At 45.1% G+C, this 19,962-nt stretch overlaps 1 protein-coding gene across 2 annotated transcripts in view; it reads right to left on the bottom strand.

Moving 5' to 3' along the window:
* LOC139047655 (thyroid receptor-interacting protein 11-like) overlaps positions 1–19,962 on the bottom strand; it is a 188,604-nt gene that overhangs the window by 642 nt on the left and 168,000 nt on the right. For both annotated transcript variants that reach the window (XM_070521523.1, XM_070521524.1), the window contains 4 exons: positions 19,220–19,319; positions 16,827–16,908; positions 14,919–15,033; positions 14,241–14,363 (listed from right to left, as the gene is read on the bottom strand). In XM_070521523.1, the coding sequence (XP_070377624.1) occupies positions 14,241–14,363; positions 14,919–15,033; positions 16,827–16,908; positions 19,220–19,319 (420 nt within the window). The remainder of the gene's footprint in view (positions 1–14,240; positions 14,364–14,918; positions 15,034–16,826; positions 16,909–19,219; positions 19,320–19,962) is intronic.

The raw sequence follows: 19,962 nt of genomic DNA, 5'->3' as shown, positions 1-19,962 counted from the left end.
TCAAATGTCATCACCAGAGTTTTGTCACTCACATCATTTGAGGTTTCCTTTGACTGGCCTCAGCCTTTTCACTTAAAATTTTATTGCGGCTAATACCTTACTGCATCAATGTTGACGCGGATGTGCACAGGCTTTAATTCATACTTCCACTTTATTTCTGCAAATCGTGGCAATAGGAGTATAAGCGCAATAGAATCACTAGCTGCGGCTGCCTAATCCATATTTTCTCACTTCAACATTGTTTTAAACTTCCACTGTAGACACCAAGCACATACACAATACATTTAAATATACACACAGGACAAAGTTTATTATACTTTTGAAAATAATTAACGAGATAGCCAATTAAAAATTACTTCTAAAAGTACGGATAGCCTATGCCTAGAGAATGCATATGTTGCTGTATGTTCACCTCGCTTCAAAATGCTTTGCGTGCTTTTTTGACCCTGAAAAGAGCCTAACTTCAGTGACCCTTTGGGTAGAACCTTTTATCAACGGGGTGTGAAATGCACGTGAATGATATGTGTCTCATTATTGTTTCTCTTTCCAGTAAGCAATGCTAATGACTCACGAAAGAAAACTCTTCTAATAATTTACATTTAGTAGGAATGGATACATTGTCATTTGCAAGCAGAGGTCATAAATATATAGAGGGTGTCCCAATTAAGTCTCATGAACCAAGGTTTAAAAAGGAAAAGCAATGCGTTACTCAAAGAACACCTAGTAAATATTGTTTCTGGCACAGTGGAGTAGCTGCCAGCGATTCTTTAATTACTTATATTTCATTAGGCAATTGTAATTAATTATCTAACTTGAGACATACTATCCTAATGATCAAAGCATCAATGAGGCATTTGTAGGCACAGGCACGGGACATCTAACTGCGGTATTTTCAGCGACGTACTAATCGCGTACCAACTTTTTCCAACTGATAAATAAACCTCGTGAAATATGAAAAATACCATGCGACAGCTGCATCATAACGCAGCGTCCTCAAACAAGCTCCTTCAGAGTTAGCCAGAATGAAATAAAAGAAATAAAGAAAAACATCGTGATTGAGCTAGTACTTTATGTGCCGCGCCCCGGCTAAAGTAGCACGTTGATTTAGTATTAGTTGGGAACAAGCTGTGATAGCTATGGTCTCAGTGTAGATAAAGTGCACGGATGTTTTCTCTTTTTTTTTCGCACAAGGCCTACCACCACAAAAGTGAAATGACGTCAGTAAAAAGGTTTAAAAGTGCGTTTTGTTTCATCCCAGTCGCTATGTCTTTCTCTAATGAGCAGAAAGTAAAAATTATCCCTGCCTTGGGAGCTACAAATGGCAACAAGAGGAAGGTTGCAGATGTATATCATGCAGTCATGTAAGTGTAGCGGTAGATCAAACGCATTGATTATCGTCAGAAATTGAGACAAACCAGCAGCTTCCAGAAACAGCAGCGGAGGATTCCATCCTTGAGTTCTAGCCTATGCACGGATGTTCTACCCATTTATGGCCTCAAACCCTCATGCTAGCTTGCGCGACGTGGCCACCTAAGTACCAATTTCCAAGTCATCAGTTTCGAGGGTTCTAAATGACTCGGCATTTCACCCGTACCACCTTACGCTGCCCCAATACTTAGAAGATAGAAACCTGCTGAATTGTCTTGATTTCTCGAATTGGGTCCTCACAAAAGCTGATGAGTCACAGGGTTTTTTGAGCAACATCATGTGCACAGATGAAGCAAATTTTCTCAGAAACGCCTAGGTAAATTTACGTAATGCACACTGGATAAAGTGCAAGAGCCACCAGTACCATTGGTCGTTCAATGTGGAGTATGAAATTTACGCTGGTGCTATAATCGGTCCCATCTTCTTTGAAGACAACACTGATTGGACAGCGTTACGTGGACGAAATCCTTGAAGGAGTGGTGGATGCGTTTCTCAGTGAAGTCCTGCTGTCACGTCTTCCACTTCTGTGGTACCAATAAGGTGGGGCACCAGCACGCAACAGTAGCTGAGCAGGAAACTGGCTGGATGCCACTTCTCATGCGCAACAGATTGGAAGGCACATGCCTGTAAATTGGCCGACTAAGTCACCTGACCTCTCTCCACTCAATTTATTTCTTTGGGGTTACGTGAAAGACCTTGCTTACATGACCGAAACGGACGTCAGATGAGATCAAGGCAAGGATAACAGATGTCTGCTGTAGAATTCCACTGTCAGTCATCAAGAAAGCCACAGAAGATGTGATAAAGTGGACTCAGCACTGCGCTGCTGCAGAAGGAAGCCTATTTCAACATGTCCTCTAGGCAGCAGCTGGTGTTAATGGCGCTTGCGAATTCATAGATAATAAGGGCACACTGAAATCTTATGGCTTAAAATGCATAAGCATTTCTATCTTTACCCTGCAGAAAAACCATCCCACTGTCCGTCCTGTAAGACGTTCGCTTTCAACATAGCACCCACAGCAGCGAGTGAATTCATCTGCGTGCGTGCTGCCTCTCGCTTCAACGCTAACGAAGCAGCAAGAACACAGTGCTCATGGAGCTCTCAGCAGATGCCACACTGTGCTACAGTTGGAGTATGCTTTTAAGACATAAGCCACGGTGTCGCACCAGACATAGCTGCCGCTGGGGCACGGTTGATCCCAGTTCAGTGTAGCTAATAAATGTTGCATATATTTCCTTCATTTGCTGCATCTCCATGGTCATATCATCCTACGTCTACATCTGCTGCAGGCGATCTATAACACCAATGAACATTGCTTCTATTGCCTGTTCTGTGTCGTCTCGTGTAGGCCTCACTTCACAGCTCGGTGTTGCAACCGCGCTTCTCCGTTTCACGGTTCTTCCACAGTTGCTCTCACAACTATACGAAACACCCCTTCAGTACTATGAAATGCTTACACATCATTCAGGTAAATTCCAGGAAAGACTCTGTGTGGCCTTTCTTTCTTTTTTCAGACATCCCGACTGCCAATTCGGCTCATTTAGAAGTCGCATATTTTCTTGCTTGAACGCATCAGTATTGCCTTTTCTCTACATGTTGAACGATTCCCGGTCTGTTTATTTCGCTTTTATTTTTTGCTACGAACTTTCTTTTGAAGCACGTACACACTCTAATGAAAAATAAAACCATCACTTTATTTGTCTTTGGTCCGAAGAAAGTTCTGGCGCCAAGTATAACTGCGTGCGCACTCTTTTGATGTGATGCAAGCAAAGCCGAGATTTTGAAACATTCTATGCCTATTACATTGCTTTTCACATTTCATGCGATCTTCGAGCAGCGCTTTGGCTGCATTATCAAGGGGCTTTTGTTATCAATGTGATCAGGGCCTCGAGAGACGGATGATAAGTGTGATGTAAAAATGAGAGGAAGGAGTAGCTGCGAAGCCGCAAAACCTGCTGTTGGCGCTCCTTCTGTACCATTATCAAGGTGACATGCTGTCTCTTCGGGTTTGCGACATGCAAAGCAGTTTTATTCAATAGGCTTATTTGAGGGCACTGCTTTATGATGTGGGTGGGAGTGGAGTCATGTGCTATTTTTCATTTTTTGTTGGGTTTTTTCACTAGTCGGAAAAAATTGTACGCAATTAATACATCGCTGAAAACATCGCAGTTAGGTGATTAATTATAATTACCTAATTAAATATCAGTAATGAAAAATTACTGGCGGCTACTCAACTGTACTGGAAACTATCCATTGGGTTTTTTTTTTCGAGTAATGGAACTGCTCTTTTTTAGAAGTCTTGGTGCATGGTAGTTGGGGCACCCTGTATAATCAACTCTGTAACCGAAATGAGGCCAAGCTGGATTCCCTCGAAATCAGAATCAACAGTAGTCATGTGCAGCAGCACTTGTACTCAGACTCACAGCAAAATAAAGTTTCCCTGGAAAGGTGAAGCAGTATTAGTGACAGAGAGGTATAAAACAATTTCACAAAGTAAGATTACACCACCGAGAGATGCCAGGTCCTTGGTGGTGCGAGAGGACTTGGGTTGTGAAATTGAATTGTCTCCTACTATGAAGTCTTGTATATACTCATATAAGCCTGCCAATGTTGCAAACTTCTCAAGTAATAAAATCCCCTTGAGCTGTGCACATGTTAATCCTTACCAAGTCATAGAGCTGTACAACAGTGAATAAAAGTTCACTCTTCCCCTGCCACAATTTTTTGTCGTGGTTCTGAGCACAACCTACTCACTCCCGTGTACCGATATTCTACAATGAGAATTGGGACCACTTCATTTTCCCACATGCTTTTGGAAATACAGTAGAACCCATTTATAACAATACCAGTTTTAACGATATATTGGTTATAACAATGAGAAGCTGCTGCACGTCAACTTTTGTATGTGTTCCATGGTGAAACAATCCACTTACTACAATGCCCTGATGCTGCATTATCGGTTATAACGATAAAATCTGGCCGCTTGGTGTCCAAGCCGAAAGGTAGAGAAATGCGAAATTTTTGAAAAGAAACAAAAAAGGAAACGAGAAATTCCGAGCCGCTGGAAGATGAGCCGCTGATCTAACAGCCCCCGCGCACTAGTTTTTCAGCCATCTCCACGAGCCTCTCTCCTGTTGCCCTTCCACCCCTCCAAACACGAGTGGGTTACACCCATAGCTCTAAGCCGCCCCACCCTCCGAAACACGAATGGACCGCGTCAACTCGCAGGTTGCTCGCATGCTGCAAGCTGGCTCCTCATTCAGAGCAGTTCTGTAAACAGTCTAATTGCTCGCGTTCGTCTTTGCTGGTTGCGTCGAAATCATTCCTGGCCATGCGGTTTCTCAGCCTTGTTTGACCAACAGTTGGTTTGACTTACCGCCAAAAGGGAAGATGGCTGACCTGCCTGCTAATCATCGGCAAAGAATGACGTTGCCGGTGAAAAGAAAGCAATCGGCTGTAGATTTGGAAACTAAGCGCTTCTAACTGATGAGGCGATCGCTGCGACTGTGCTTGCATCAGATTGCGACAGCGACGACGGAAGCGATGACGTGGTAGGGCAGGCTGCCTCAATGTCCTCGCACGAGGCCCAGCAGATGATTTGCGAGGAACCTTCCGCTGCACTACGTGTGCGAGGAACCTTCCGCTGCACTACGTGGAGTACTTGGATGCCTTGGAGGATGTAGGCAAGCTTCGCGTAAAGCATGCAAGGCTGACGGACATAGGGTTTCCTCGTGCAAGCCAGTGAGAAGTGTGTGGCGTGATGCTTGTGGCGATCTCGCCTTAGCGTTTCTTCTGGATTTCTAAAGCTGACAGGCTGCTGCAGCAGCCTTCTTGCAATTTTTAAAAGGCCCCTTTTGGGGCCACCAGAGCAATGCCTCGACGGTGCTTGCATATCGCGTGCCACCTGTGACCCCTTTTTGGAGTTGTTATGGCAGTGCCAGTCTAATGCTGACAGCTGCAGCTTGTTACACGCAATTGGAGCTCTCAGGAAGCAGTTAAACAAGTGAAAACAACCAGCAGCTGGATGGAGGAAGGTGCTGGGGAGGGGCAGTGACCTCCCTGCTATTATGGTTTTCTCACATCAACTCTGCCATCCCCCTATTTTGATTTTTTTTCATGCAACCCGGTTAAAACAATTATCGGTTAAAACGACGGAATTTTCATGGCAATTTTCATGGCATTTGAATTTTGTTATAAGTGGGTTCGACAGTATTACTTTTTCCAATACTTGCAAACAGCTTCATGAACGAAAAAACATACCGAAAAATTTTGGCAGCAATATGTGCCTCCAATCTGGTATCTTGCTAGCCTATCATGTCCAACTGACAAATTTAGCTGTCCTGTACGGCTTCTCTACAACATGCTGCATATCACCATGAAGCCAGGCCTACAGGCAAAATTTTTTTTACCACAGAGCTGCACAAGGCAAAATTCCCGTCTGAGTAAGCTCCACATTGCCTGTACCATGCCTCAACAAAAAGCATTCGCGAAAGTGACTAACAGAGAACATAAGATCATTTCTGTTGCTTTCAATGAAGGTTGCAGTATATTCATAAGAAGTCATTTGTGCGCATGAACATGCAGGCTATCTTCCCCATTTTCTTGCAGGTTGTAATTGGGTCTTGAAACTATATGCAGGCGGTAAATGGGTGTTATACGTGAGCTGGTACTACTGTAAAGCTTACTTAATTATTGATTGATTTTATTTATTTCACAACACTGGAGGCCATGACAGGCGCAAAAATGGGTGCAAAATTAAGACACAATTACTATAAATTGGGACTACAAATGAATAACGCCATCAACAATCAAAAAGGATTACATCCCAACAAATATAATATGTACTTGGTAACAAGCAAACTAGAAAACTAAAGCAATTTTTCCAGTGCCATTTGAAAATCAGTCTCCTCAAAAATGGATTTAGGAAGAGCGTTCCAGTCAGAAATTGCCTGTGGAAAGAAACTGCATTTAAATGCATTCATTTTAGCAAATATTGGTTTCAGTGCATGGTCATGATTCTGTCGAGCCTTTCTGGTGTCTAAGGGTTTTACATATTAACATATGGACATGTCAAATTTACCTATCAACATGTTATGCATTAACACTATCTGAGCCTATTTTCGATGCGCCTGCAATGCTGTAATTCCTTGTTCTTGCGTAAGTTCAGTAGGGGAGTCACACCTTTTATACAGTAAAACCTCGTTAAACCGTACCCGCTTAAACAGTAGTTTTGTTTTAAAAGTAGTAAAGTCAAATCCCCGACTCAGCGGCCATTGAACATAATGTGTTTCGTATCCGCATAAACCGTACTAGCTTATTGCGCATGCATCGGTTAAAACGTAGCGTTTCAACTATTCGTCGCGCAAACACGGCGCGGAGCCGTTTCCATCGGGCGGCCCGGCAGAGCAACACGCCTCAGAGATCGGAACAACGGCCTCCAAGCGCCCTGTGCGTTTGCGCGTGAAGCCACATCAACATCAACATCATTTCCACGCAGTGCCAGAGAGCGTTATGGCGTCGTGCAAGCGAGGACTCACGTCGTTCCGAAGCTTGGATAAAAAAGACGCCGGGTGCTCAGCATAGAAGAAAAATTAGACATCGTTGCCAAAGTGTCGACTAGCGACAGTGACGAGGACGACATGGAAAACGATAGCACGGGCGATTTAGGCCCGACAGTGGTATAAGCTGCGTGTTACGTCAGCCTCATGAATGCAATCGTCGCGACGACAATAGGGGCGCGATAACATAACTCTATTCCAAATGAAAATTATTCCAAACTCCGGCACCCGGCAATGAAAAAGGCGTCCCCGGGACTTCTGCAGCACTACTGCGCACATGCACGGTGAATACGTAACGCCAACGAGGAATCTGCCATGCGAGTGTTTTGCCGAGAAGAGGGGGCTGGCTGAAAAGCTGGCACTCAGCTTCAGTAAGTTTGAGGCCGCTGTCGTCGTCGTGCTAGGCCGCCGCGGCATCAACCGAAAATAACACTTTTGTCACGCGAAGTGAATAAATACTGCATGTTTTTTCCCCTTTCATCGCACTCTCTCCGAGTTCCGTTTTCGACAGGTAAGTGGGCGATCTCATGCTATTTGGTTAAACAGTACTACCGTTTAGTACGTACCTTTCCCGAGCTCCGGCCAACTACGGTTCAACGAGGTTTCACTGTAGTTACAAAAATTAATCTGATAGCCTTTCTTTGCAACATCTCAAGTTTATATATATCCTGCTTAGTTTCAGGTCCCAAATTTCGGAAGCATATTCTATTTTGCACCTTATGTAAGTATTGTACGCTAGTAATTTTAGGTTTGCTGGAGCTTTTAGTTTCCTTCTTCGGAAACACAACTTTTTAATTGCTGATGCACATATATCTGAAGCACGACCTGACCAGGATAAGTTAGAATTGTAACGCCTAAATACTTATAGTTAGTAACCTGTGCTATTTCTTGGTTACAAAGAGTATAGGAATAGAATTAGGTTGTAATTTATGTGTTAACTATTAATAAGACTGTTTTTTTGCATGCAAGTTCAACACCACTGCTCAACCTTCAACAATTGGTCCTGTAAAACAACATGACCAACCTCACACAATACCGCCTTACATATAGTGCAGCCACCAGGAAAAAGTTTTATCCACACTGTATCAGACAAATGAATTCTAGAAGAGTTGACTGTCGGGCTAATTGGTCGTCCATACTTGAAGTAGTGGCTTAGCGGGAATAAAACCACGGAAACAAGAAAGACGGACAAGGACAAGCGCTCGTCTTTGTCCGTCTTTCTTGTTTCCGTGGTTTTATTCACGCTAAGCCACTACTTCAAATATGCATCAGACAAAAATTCAATGAGATGATTCACATAAACTAGAAAAAGCAAGGGCCCGAGTACACTGCACTGAGGCACACCAGAAGAAACAGGGAGCGCATCAGACGCACACTCATCCACTACAACAAATTATTTTCTGCTATGCAAGTATGCTACAACCCATTTCGCTAAGTAGCAGGAAAGGCCGGTTAAATTCAGCTTACGTATTAGTTTCGCATGCGACACCTTGTCAAACGCCTTGCTAAAGTCTATAGAAAATGCATCTACTTGCCCCGAGTGGTCCAATGTCATTATAAAGTCATGTGCAGTGGTGAGTAGCCGAGTCGTACTAGATCTATCTCCCCTTGGTAAATCCGTGCTGATAAGGAGACAAAAAACTTTACTGCATATCATACTGACCATAAATAAAGAAGGGGACAGCGGAAGAGAACTCAAAAAACGACACGGTTGGCAACGTTCAACTTGAAATATCTACTTGTTCTAAACTTATGGAACACATCGTAGCTGACTATATAAGGTCTTTCTTGTCTAACAATAAAGTTTTGCTTCAGAAAAACTTCAGTTTGGCCTAGTTGGTGTTTACTGCATATCACATTGACCGCAAATAAAGGCGGGGAACATGGGCCTATAATTTGTTATCTTAAGCTTGCCACATTTCTTAAGAATCGGCACAACCCGTGCTATCTTCCAGTCATCAAGAAGCTCACTAGTGGTTAAAGAAAGCTGGAAAAGATTTGCCAAGTAGTCTGCAATCTGCACTGCAAAGCATTTGAAGAATGCTGTAGGAATGCCATCTTTATCTTTGCTATTTTTCACGTTCAATTTACGTAGCATAGACAGAACCCCCTCACTAGTTATCACTGGTACATCTGTCATGAAAAGATCTTTGTGTATGCTGTGGTTGTCATTGGGGAAAAAAACCCCAAGAAAATATACACATTAAATGCACAAGCTATATCAGCTGCGTTTTTGATAAGCTGATCATTTATTGAAATACTTTAGTTAGACTCATTTGTGTTTCCGAAGTAATGCGAAAATTTTGGTGGATCAGCTCTAAGAAATTCTGGAAGAGAAACTGCGAATTATGCTTTGCTTGTTGCACCTTAGTTGCCAATTCATTCCTCAGTTCCATGAGAGTACTCTTACACACATTTTGTTTCCTTGTCATTGGTTTTAGTTTATGTTTACTGCAGATGATTTCATGACTAACCCACGGATTTTTGCGATTTTTAGTAACCCTTCTCATAGGTACAAAGTTCTCAATATAGAATGACACTACTTGTTTAGGATTACACCATAGGTCATGAACATCCTTAAAATGAGCATCAATAACTAGTGTTTTCTCTAAATAGTCAATAATTGAGGTATCATCACTTTGTTCAAAATCTCTACGATTTGTCGCACTAGACCAACTACATCTTGCGTCGCTGGAACATGACCAGGTGAAAATAACAATTTATGGCCTGAAATACCAGGTTCAACAGTAATAGTACATTTAGAAAAAAATTCAAAGATTCACTAACAAAAAAAAAGGGTCCGAAAGTGCTTGCTCTCGAGTGAAATTACTTACAGTTTGTTCAACATTCAAAGTAAGCTTCATAACAATAATAACATCTGCTTTAGCGCACTTACCATACGCCAAATGCTTTCAGTTAATGGATGGCAGGTTGAAGTCTCCTGTTATTATGATATTGACACGTGTACTTGTCTTTATCGGGCGACACGTTTCACCACCTAGCAAATGTTATCGCACAGCGCAGGATGCGCCTGCATGTATCGGAAGTTTCTGGAATGTCATTGATGGTTCCATCCGCTGTCTGTGACCAAACCTTGTGTAATCTGATTGCATGTGTGCGCTACGCAAATAATGTAGAACTTTGTAGAATGCACGCGGGTCCCAGCGATTACTCTGGAACATTCGACGACTGATGTATAAAAGTCAACGCGCTTGACCCGCTCACCAGATTTTCGCCGATCGCCGACTGTGTTTGCCGCTCTCGTTGTGCTTTAAGTGTAGCCTGTCTTGTGGGCACAGGTTCGCCCAATACAAGCTAGTTTTGTCTTTCACAGTATTGCTACTGTGTTCTTTAATGTCACTACCATGTGACATCTGGTAGAGGTGTTGGGTGCAGAATCCTTTCAGATTCTGCCGCATCTACCCCGACGACCGTAGTTCCCGAACCAGACTTCGACATAAATTCAAGTCTCCCCATGATTAAGCAACAACAACTCAGAAGCTTACTTCGACGATACAAAGAGTGCTTTTCGACATCATCAAGGATTCGACAAACGCCAGTTGCAAAGCATCGCATAATAACCGAAGAGTGTGCTCGACCACTCCGCCAGAGCCCTTATCAAGTTTCTACGCGAGAATGTGAGGCTATAAGGCACCAAGTCGACGAAATGCTGCACGACGACATCATCCAGACGTCAAAAAGCCCGTGGGCATCTCCTGTAGTCTTGGTGAAGAAAAAGGACAGAATCCTACGTTTTTGCGTCGATTATCGTCCTCTGAACAAGATCACGAAGAAGGACGTATACCCCCTCCCACGAATAGACGACGCATTGGATCGGCTCTGCAATGCTAAATACTTCTCGTCGATGGACCTCAAGTCTGGCTATTGGTAAATAGAAGTCAACGAGAGAGATCGCAAAAAGACGGCCTTCATCACGCCAGACGGTCTCTATGAGTTCAAGGTCATGCCATTCGGACTGTGCTCGGCGCCTGCTATGTTTCAGCGCGTCATGGACACCGTGTTAGCAGGATTGAAGTGGCAGACATGTCTTGTATATTTGGATGACGTCGTTGTCTTCGCCGAAAATTTCGACAATCACCTTAGGCGGTTTGCAACAGTATTAGAGGCCACCAAGTCATCAGGGCTCACTCTGAAGCCGGAAAAGTGCCGCTTCGCTTACGATGAGCTTCTATTCCTAGGCCACGTCATCAGCAAATCTGGAGTACGCCCCGACCCGCAGAAGTTCCCGCAGCCAATTGACAAGAAGGCAGTGCGCACATTCCTTGGCATGTGTGCCTACTATAGGCGCTTTGTCAAGGACTTTTCACGCATTGCGGAGCCGCTAACACATCTAACCAAATGTGATGTCGAGTTCAAGTGGGAAACGCCGCAAGCCGATGCATTTCAAGAACTCAAACAATGCATGCAGTCGCCGCCGGTACTTGCACACTTCGACGAGGACGCCAATACCGAAATCCACACTGACGCCAGTAGCCTAGGCCTCGGTGCCGTCCTAGTCCAGAGGAAAGACAGACTTGAACGGGTGATATCTCATGCTAGCCGGTCGCTGTAAAAAGTGGAAGGCAATAATTCTATGACTGAAAAAGAATGCCTCACCATCATTTGGGCTACAGCAAAATTCCGCCCTTACCTCTATGGCAGGCCATTCAAAGTCGTCAGCGACCATCACGCGTTGTATTGGCTAGCTAACTTAAAGGACCCTTAAGGACGGCTGGCGCGGTGAAGCCTCAGACTGCAAGCATATGACGTCACCGTAATATACAAGTCCGGAAGAAAACACTCTGACGCTGACTGCTTATCACGCGCCCCCATCGATCCCCCGCCGCAAGACGACGACCCCTTCCTTGGAATAATAAGCGTGGAAGGCTTCACTAAACAGCAGCGAGCAGACCCGGAGCTAAAAGGCCTCGTCGAGTATTTGGAACGGAACACCGACGTTGTCCCTAGGGCATTTAAGCGCAGGTTGTCTTCGTTCACGCTACAAAACAAGCTGCTCGTGAAGAAGAACTTCTCACCAGTCCGTGCCAGCTACGTTCTTGTTGTACCGTCAGCACTGCATCCAGAAGTACTGCACGCCCTACACGACGATCCAACCGCTGGGCACCTCGGATTCTCCCGGACGCTGTCAATGATACAGGAAAGGTATTACTGGCCGCGTCTGACTGCCGATGTCGCCCATTACGTCAAGACATGCCGAGACTGTCAGCGACGCAAGACACCACCGACAAGGCCAGCAGGATTACTACAGCCGATCGAACCTCCTCGCCGACCATTCCAGCAGATTGGGATGGATTTGTTGGGGTTGTTTCTGACTTCAACATCCGGGAATAAGTGGATCGTCGTGGCGACAGACTATCTCACCCGCTTCGCTGAAACTAAAGCTCTACCAAAAGGCAGCGCAGCTGAAGTGGCGAAATTTTTCGTCAAGAACACCCTGCTGCGACATGGTGCCCGAGAAGTCCTCATCACCGACAGAGGAACGGCTTTTACAGCAGGGCTCACCCAAGTCATTCTGCAATACAGCCAGACAAGCCACAGGAGGACAACTGCCTACCATCCGCAAACGAATGGTCTCACAGAGTGCCTGAACAAGACCCTCGCCGACATGCTAGCAATGTACGTCGACGTCGAGCACAAGACGTGGGATGCAGTCCTGCCGTCTGTAACCTTCGCTTACAACACGGCAGTGCAACAAACAACACAGATCACGCCGTTCAAGTTGGTTTACGGAACCCAATGACGACGCTTGATACCATGCTGCCGCACGTCACTGACGAGGAGAACCTTGACGTCGCTACCTATCTCCAGTGCGCCGAAGAAGCCCAGCAGCTCGCCCGCCTATGGATCAAGAACCAGCAGCGTACCGACAGCCGACACTACAACCTCCCACAACGCTTCATTGAGTACCAGCCCGGCGACCGTGTTTGGGTATGGACCCCGATACGCCGACGAGGACTCAGTGAGAAACTATTGCAATGCTATTTCGGAACCTACAAGGTCATTTGACGTATTGGCACACTGGACTTTGAGGTCGTGCCAGACGGCATTTCGCATTCACAGCAGTGTCGCGCACAATCTGAAGTGGTCCACATGGTGCGTCTTAAACCTTTTTACGGACGCTGGCGAACTTTCCTTATTTTGTTGTTTTCTTTACTACGAGTGCTTCTTTATTACTTTCATTTGTTTGCAGCATCAGGTCGATGCTTTTTAAGAGGGGGGTATTGACACGTGTACTTGTCTTTATCGGGCGACATGCTTCACTGCCTAACAAATGTTATCGCACAGCGGTGGACGCGCCTGCATATATCGGAAGTTTCTGGAATGTTATTGATGGTTCCATCCGCTGTCTGTGACCGAACCTTGTGTAATCTGATGGCATGTGTGCACAACACGAATAATGTAGAACTTCGTGGAATGCATGCGGGTCCCAGCCATTACTCTGGAACATTCGACGACTGATGTATAAAAGCCGTTGCGCTTGACCCGCTCACCAGATTTTTGAAGATCGCCGACTGTGTTTGCCGCTCTCATTGTGCTTTAAGTGTAGCCTGTCTTGTGGGCACAGGTTCGCCCAATAAAAGCTAGTTTTCTCTTTCACAGTATTGCTACTGTGTTCTTTAATGTCACTACCACGTGACATCTGGTAGAGGTGTTGGGTGCACAATCCTCTCAGATTTTGCCACTTTCTCTCCTGTTTTATCATGTTTTGTAGTTTGCCACAGCCATTTTCTTTTTCTTAGGGTTTCCACACAGTAATCATTTCGGATAAAAATGTTTTGTCCATTCTAACTTTCCAGCTATGCTGTGCATCTTCTGTTTCTCAAGACCGTCCTGAAAATAAAGAATAACCAGGCTGTTTGATGAGGATTTTCCAAGCTGGTGTATTCTAGCTTACGGGCAATAAGAAACTGTCATTGTGAAACCGCAAGTTTGAGGAGAATAACATTGAGCAAATAGAATGCACTGGCATGGCCAACAAAATCTTGTGTCCCCACACAAACAATGCTCCAAATTTTCTTGCAAATGAGGTAGAATGCAAGGAAAGATTAACACTGAGATTCATGATACCTTCTCAGAAAAAGAGGCACTAGCAAATGTGGAGGAGCCACATGCAGTTTCCAGTGTCCTCTCTCACACAGGCAATCTTGATATCAGAAACGATTCTGTACAGACTATATCAGGGGGTACTGATGTTCAGACATGATGACCGCAGCAAATGGTCACTTCCTCACCTCTCGATTAAGTGGCCTGGCTATGGCACCGGTGCCGGCGCCAGCTCCGGTGGACTTCCGAAAGAAGCCAGAAATCCAGCCTATGTGGATCCTGCCATCTTGAGAACCCAGGCTGATGCCTGCCTGTGAGAGCATCACAGAAAAGATTTTTGTCCACAGTCTGTTTATAGAACTTCCTCAGCTGCCTGTCAAGTTATGCAAACTACACAGCTCGGCGATGGCTTTGTGAAGCAAAATTAGAGACAGAGTAAAACAATAACTGTCACTGTAAGCTGCCAAAAATCGAAATGCACAAAATTCCACATCATACAGGAATATTCAGATTATGCAAGTGGTTTAATCAATTTTCTTGTAGTAGTAACAAAATCCAACGTTGTGTCAAAGAAATCCAGTCAAGGGCAAATTTCCAGGCAATGTTTTCCTTCAGATCACTGCCATTCATTCTTTAGTGCTGGCCACTGGACCATCATAGTCTGAGGGTGCCAGTGTTGATCAGCGCAAGGGTCAGAAATAATAAAAGAAGAACAGGTGTCAAGACTGTTTCGTTTTACACATTGGCCTAGCATTGCTGCACTATATGACTATCAATATTAATTAGTATAAAGTGGCGTATGATCGGCATTGCTCTAAACAACGGCAAAATTTGAAGAAGAGCAAACAACACAAAGAAATGCTTGCCTTGTCCATTTCGTCCCGGCTGAAGTCCAACACACGAGCTAGTAGTCGGACCACTTCTGGGCGCTGACCCTGTGGACTGCTGAAGTAACCCAGCACTAAACTTTTCATTATTTGCCTGCACAAAGAAAGCAAATGACTTCAAGGTGATTTTTACATGCAAAAGTGTGTTTTGCTGCATTCCCAGAATGTATTTCGATAAGGGGAGCACGTGCATTTGTGATCGATTAAATTGAATTCTTCACCATGTTTTAAAAAGAAGATATGAAGAATATGTGGCACTGTGCAGAACTGAATATGCTGTGCTGGGCACTCTGGATACAATTCATGTGGGCTACATTGTGGATTAGAAGAAGCAAGCCAATGAGAAGGAAATTTGCCTGCCTGGTTTCCTGTTTCTTTTCTGTTCTAATCTTTTTTTCCAACTTCTTGCATTATGTAAGTGCATTATACAAGGTGTTACAGGCACTTTCAGAAGAGACTTAATGAATGAATGAAATAGGCATTCCCCATACAAAAGACATTAAATAGGACCTTTAAACAATAAAGAGCTAGTAGCTCCACAAGAAATGTGTAGAACGCATGAGGAGATGCGAGAAGCAGCTTAGGGACAGCAAACTGAGTAATCCATACCACCCAAGGCAAAGGTTTGGTTTGTATACATCTCAGATTAGTTATATCATTCAAGCGTCACGGCTTGCCTTTGCTTATTCATAAGTCTAATCAGGCAGCATTTCAAACCCCTTCCACGGCACAAGCCCACCATAATTTAAGTCACCTGAACCACCTCAAACTGGTCGTGAAAGAGACCGTTTCACTGCATGTCAGTCATTGTTCTTCGTGCAGTTTTCAACAGATTGGAATAGTCTTCCCACAGACAGCTCTCCTTCCCTGCCAACTTAAAAAAGCCACTGAAAGCATCTTCTACAACTGCACCAACGCATCATGTGAAAATTCCTCAAACCATCTTTTTGAGGTATGAAAACTATATAATCTCTATATCTTGTCAAATGGTAATTAGAGGTTCCTTTTCATCTTGAATGACCATGCATTAAGTGAACTCTTTGTCAATGCTGGTGCGCAATGAAAACATGCCCAGACAACGACCCAGTATGCGAGACTACATCAGTAGCGGAATCACACGAGATCCACGTTCTTTCGAAGCACATGTGCCGTTACTGGAGGTGGCCATTTTCACTTCCTACTTTGACGATCGCGAAACTTCAGAGCGCGTTCAAAAATTACCGCCTGTTGGAAACAAAATTTAACTGCTTCCCCCATTCCCCCATTCCCGGGACACAAACATATAGTTCTCCTTCATGTCCGATGGCAAAATGCGTCTACGAGACGCGCAGAAGGTCTCAAAAGTGGCGTTTCAAACCATTCATAGCGGGCTAATGATGTCCAATGGGTGCGGTATGGAAAGAGAGCGAAAGCCGAATTCCAACATGCATAGTAGCCAGGTCAAAACTTGTCAGCCTAGGCGAGGATGTTCTGCACCAGGAGTTTCTAATGAAGCTGAACACTCCACAAAACTTGGGTGGCTGCATCCATTCAGACGCACAAAATCACATTTGTTAGTTCAGCTACACTAGCTGTTTTACAGGCTGCCATAAGACACGGGGCACTTTGTTCAAGTCATGGGATATACAATGAAAAAGAAAAAAAAAATATGTGCAGGTATAAAGGCATTTATTCCCACTAGGTGCTCTATCCAGCTTTCTGCAACAGGTCCACAAATTCACTCTGGCGTAACAAATGGCATCAAGCTCATTTTCAATGTGCTGACATCCCGTACAAGTACTATTCAGTGCAATTCAAATGTCTTTCTTCAGGTTAGCAAAATTCAGGCAATGAAGGGTTAAGAAGCCCAATGTAATCTCAAAGAAGATCATTCAGGCAGAGACGTACTTGTCAACTTTTCCCTCTGTCGTGCTCCGGACAACGTGCACCTCTTGACGTATCCTCTCCACCTCAGCTTCCCGCTCCGAGACTGCAAGTGACAGAAAGCACTGCTGAATATGGCCTGCATACTTCCATGCAAGAGGTGTTGCGGCACACACATGTTGCCATCATGCAATGACTGCACACACACAAAGCGCTGAATGGTGACACACGCAGACCTTTTCAAAACAGCCACGCACACAGTCCATGCACAGAAGGGAGGACGATGCAGCATCTGGGGCGGGGAAGTGAATATCACACAGGTACTGGTGCCACACCTGTCAGACCAGTACCTGATGTAATACTCAAGCCCAGGCCCAGTTCAGGGGGAGGTCGTCTTCTTGCAGATGATGAAAATGTTGGAACAGCGGCTGGGCAATGCCATGCTTCATGCTTTTGTACATCTCATGGAAGCAGCAATGTGCATGCGCCAGAAGTGGACAAGTCAGCTGCCTGCGCTATGGTGACAAACCACAAGACATCTTTCCAGTGTGTTCTGTTTTGTTAGGCACTACAATCTGTTAATTACAGGTTCAGAAAAAAAAATGGCTGTGGCTTAGCTAAGGTTATGCCCAGGATGCGAAGCATACTAGCCTTTATTTTAGTTGTTGAACCACTGTTTAGCCTGGTGAACTGCTGTTGCTTGGCTATATTTGGTTCAGCTAGACGAAGAAACAACTCATGCGTTACTCTGCTTCGCCTTCAAGAGTGGAACGCGGCAGCATTCCCGTCGACCCGCCAAGGGGTGTAAGACAATGGGCTACGGCGCAGCGACTACGCGCCCCGCATTGGACGCGGTGAGCGTCGAGCAACGCAGCGTTCGGCGTGGCAACGAAATGTGCGCCTGAGCAAGCGACACACGCCTGAGCCTTAGAAACAGCTCGTTTCTAAGGCAACACCGCATTCACTAGAGGCGCTTTTGTACCGCTTTGAAGCATCGTACTCGTGGCTCAGTGGTAGCGTCTCCGTCTCACACTCCGGAGACCCTGGTTCGATTCCCACCCAGCCCATCTTGCAAGAGTTGAGCCAAAGCCACCTAGAAAATCAGTCTCTATAGCACACCGCAACCTTCGCTTCTCGTTCCAACGAGCAGCTCTGTCTCCAGTAGGCATCTCACCTCGTGAGTGTCTAGCAGAGGCAAATGCAGCTGCTTATATACCGCCGCGACGCCGCGAGCGACGGCACGAGTTGGAGCCCCGTTGCTCCTCTGTCGTGACGTCACGGTGTCACGTGGTATTGAAGGCGACACCGCCGCGCCTGAGGAGCTGGGTTGAGCTCTCGTAATATGCTTCACATAAAATAGACATGTTCCTGACCAACAAACCCAAATTCACACTCAATACACGCACATGTCACAGCTTCACATAAACAGCTCTGCTTAATGCAGTACCCTTAGCAAATGATGTGGATTAACTTTCTTTTCCTGATCAATTTATAACTAACTCCTGCAGGCACTGTGTCTCCTCAGTGGAACTGCTATATTATAGGCCTAGGTGTACACAGTGTACAATGCTTAAGGTCTCAAGCAACAACACCTCAATGTCATAAACGTGTATCAACTTTGTTAAGTGCTTCTGCATTTAGAGATAACCTGGAGCCAAACCCCAACATAACGTTTCACAACCGCCAACATCGAAAAGCCCAAAGACTATGTATACAGGCAAACGTAACATCAAAACAGGGAAGAACATTCAGCGTTCAAATCAAGCACTGTGAACCAACAATGCCTGTGAGGCGCTCTCATCATTCACCAGTAGAGCATTGCCACTTCTAGGAAAACCCAGTAATGCAGTAAGAACAGAAATGAAAGTTCCAGATGTCAATGGTTGGTGAGCACTCCACCGCAAGGAACAAACTGCAGGCCAAGGCATTCGAGAAACAACACCACGGCCAGCAGTGCCAGTGAGAACAAAGGCTCGTAAGGCCAGGGGAAAGGGAAGAAATAGAAGCACACGCAGTTGTGAAAATGTGAAAAGCAACAGACAAGACAAAAAGAACAAGAACATGTGCACTGGTGGTGGTGGTGGTGCAAGTGCGCCATGCATGGGTGGGCCTCCCCGAGACAGCATCTCATCTGGTTCCCCGGGCGTCCCTCATCTCCCCAGAGATACCAAATGAGATTAGGCCTCGGCAGGGCGCCGGTGCAGTGGTGTCTCTCCCCGGGGCAGTCACCGTGCAAAAAAACCTCCCGTTGCCATGACCAAGCTGAAAACCCTCCCAGTTTCTTGGGGGGTAGTGCCAACGCTTCCGTGCTTGAGCCATCAGTGCAAAAGAAATGAGAATAGAGGGACAGGGAGATAAAAAGAAGAAGAGGAGGAGGGCACAATGCTTTGCATGCTAAACTGGACCCGGGAACTCACGTTGTTGCTTCAGTGCCGCTATCACCTCCTCTCGGCGGTCCAGCTGCTGGCTGAGGCGCTCAGCAGCTTCGAGAGCATCTCTGCTTCCTTCTAGTTGCTCCTACAGGTTGGTTAATGGCAAATACACAGACAGTGCCAAAAGAGTTTGTGGATATACAAAGAGCGCAAGAAAGGACAGTCACTTTTCGTCCCTCCTGAAGCCTGTCTTGTGATAATATGTTAACGCATTCCTAATGTTTAGTAAAGACTTACTTACAAACCCAAATTATAGTGCACAAAGCACTGCACAAAAGTAGTCTTTATCAAGAGTGCACATATCATAATGCTTGAAGAACTGCTGCCTGGCCAAGTGGCAAGATTGCCAAGGTGGTCATGGCAGGCAAAAGGTGCAAAAGGTTTAGAGTCATTAGACAAACAAAGATAAGGCCACTCTAAGTGCACAAGCATGTAACCCATCTGGCCTCCTCTGTAAGCGGCCTGTGATCTTTGAAGGAACACTACACAATCTTAATAAACCCAGCAAGCTTCTTGAATTAGTTTTGAGACAAAATACTAACAGCACAAGCTACGACAGCCAATGACAAAGTTTTCTCTGAAATTCAACAGATTGAATCCTATTAGCTAGCAGCTTTCAAAAGGTTACAGACAGATTAGACGTACTCAAGTACAGTGAAACCTCATTAAACCGTAGTTGGCTGGAGCTCGGCAAAAGTGCGTACTAAACGGTAGTACTGCTTAACCGA

This window comes from Dermacentor albipictus, chromosome 7 (assembly GCF_038994185.2).
Source record: "Dermacentor albipictus isolate Rhodes 1998 colony chromosome 7, USDA_Dalb.pri_finalv2, whole genome shotgun sequence".
NCBI lineage: Eukaryota > Metazoa > Arthropoda > Arachnida > Ixodida > Ixodidae > Dermacentor > Dermacentor albipictus.
The sequence above is the reverse complement of the archived record's forward strand: the minus strand, read 5'-3'. Positions and strand labels throughout refer to the sequence as shown.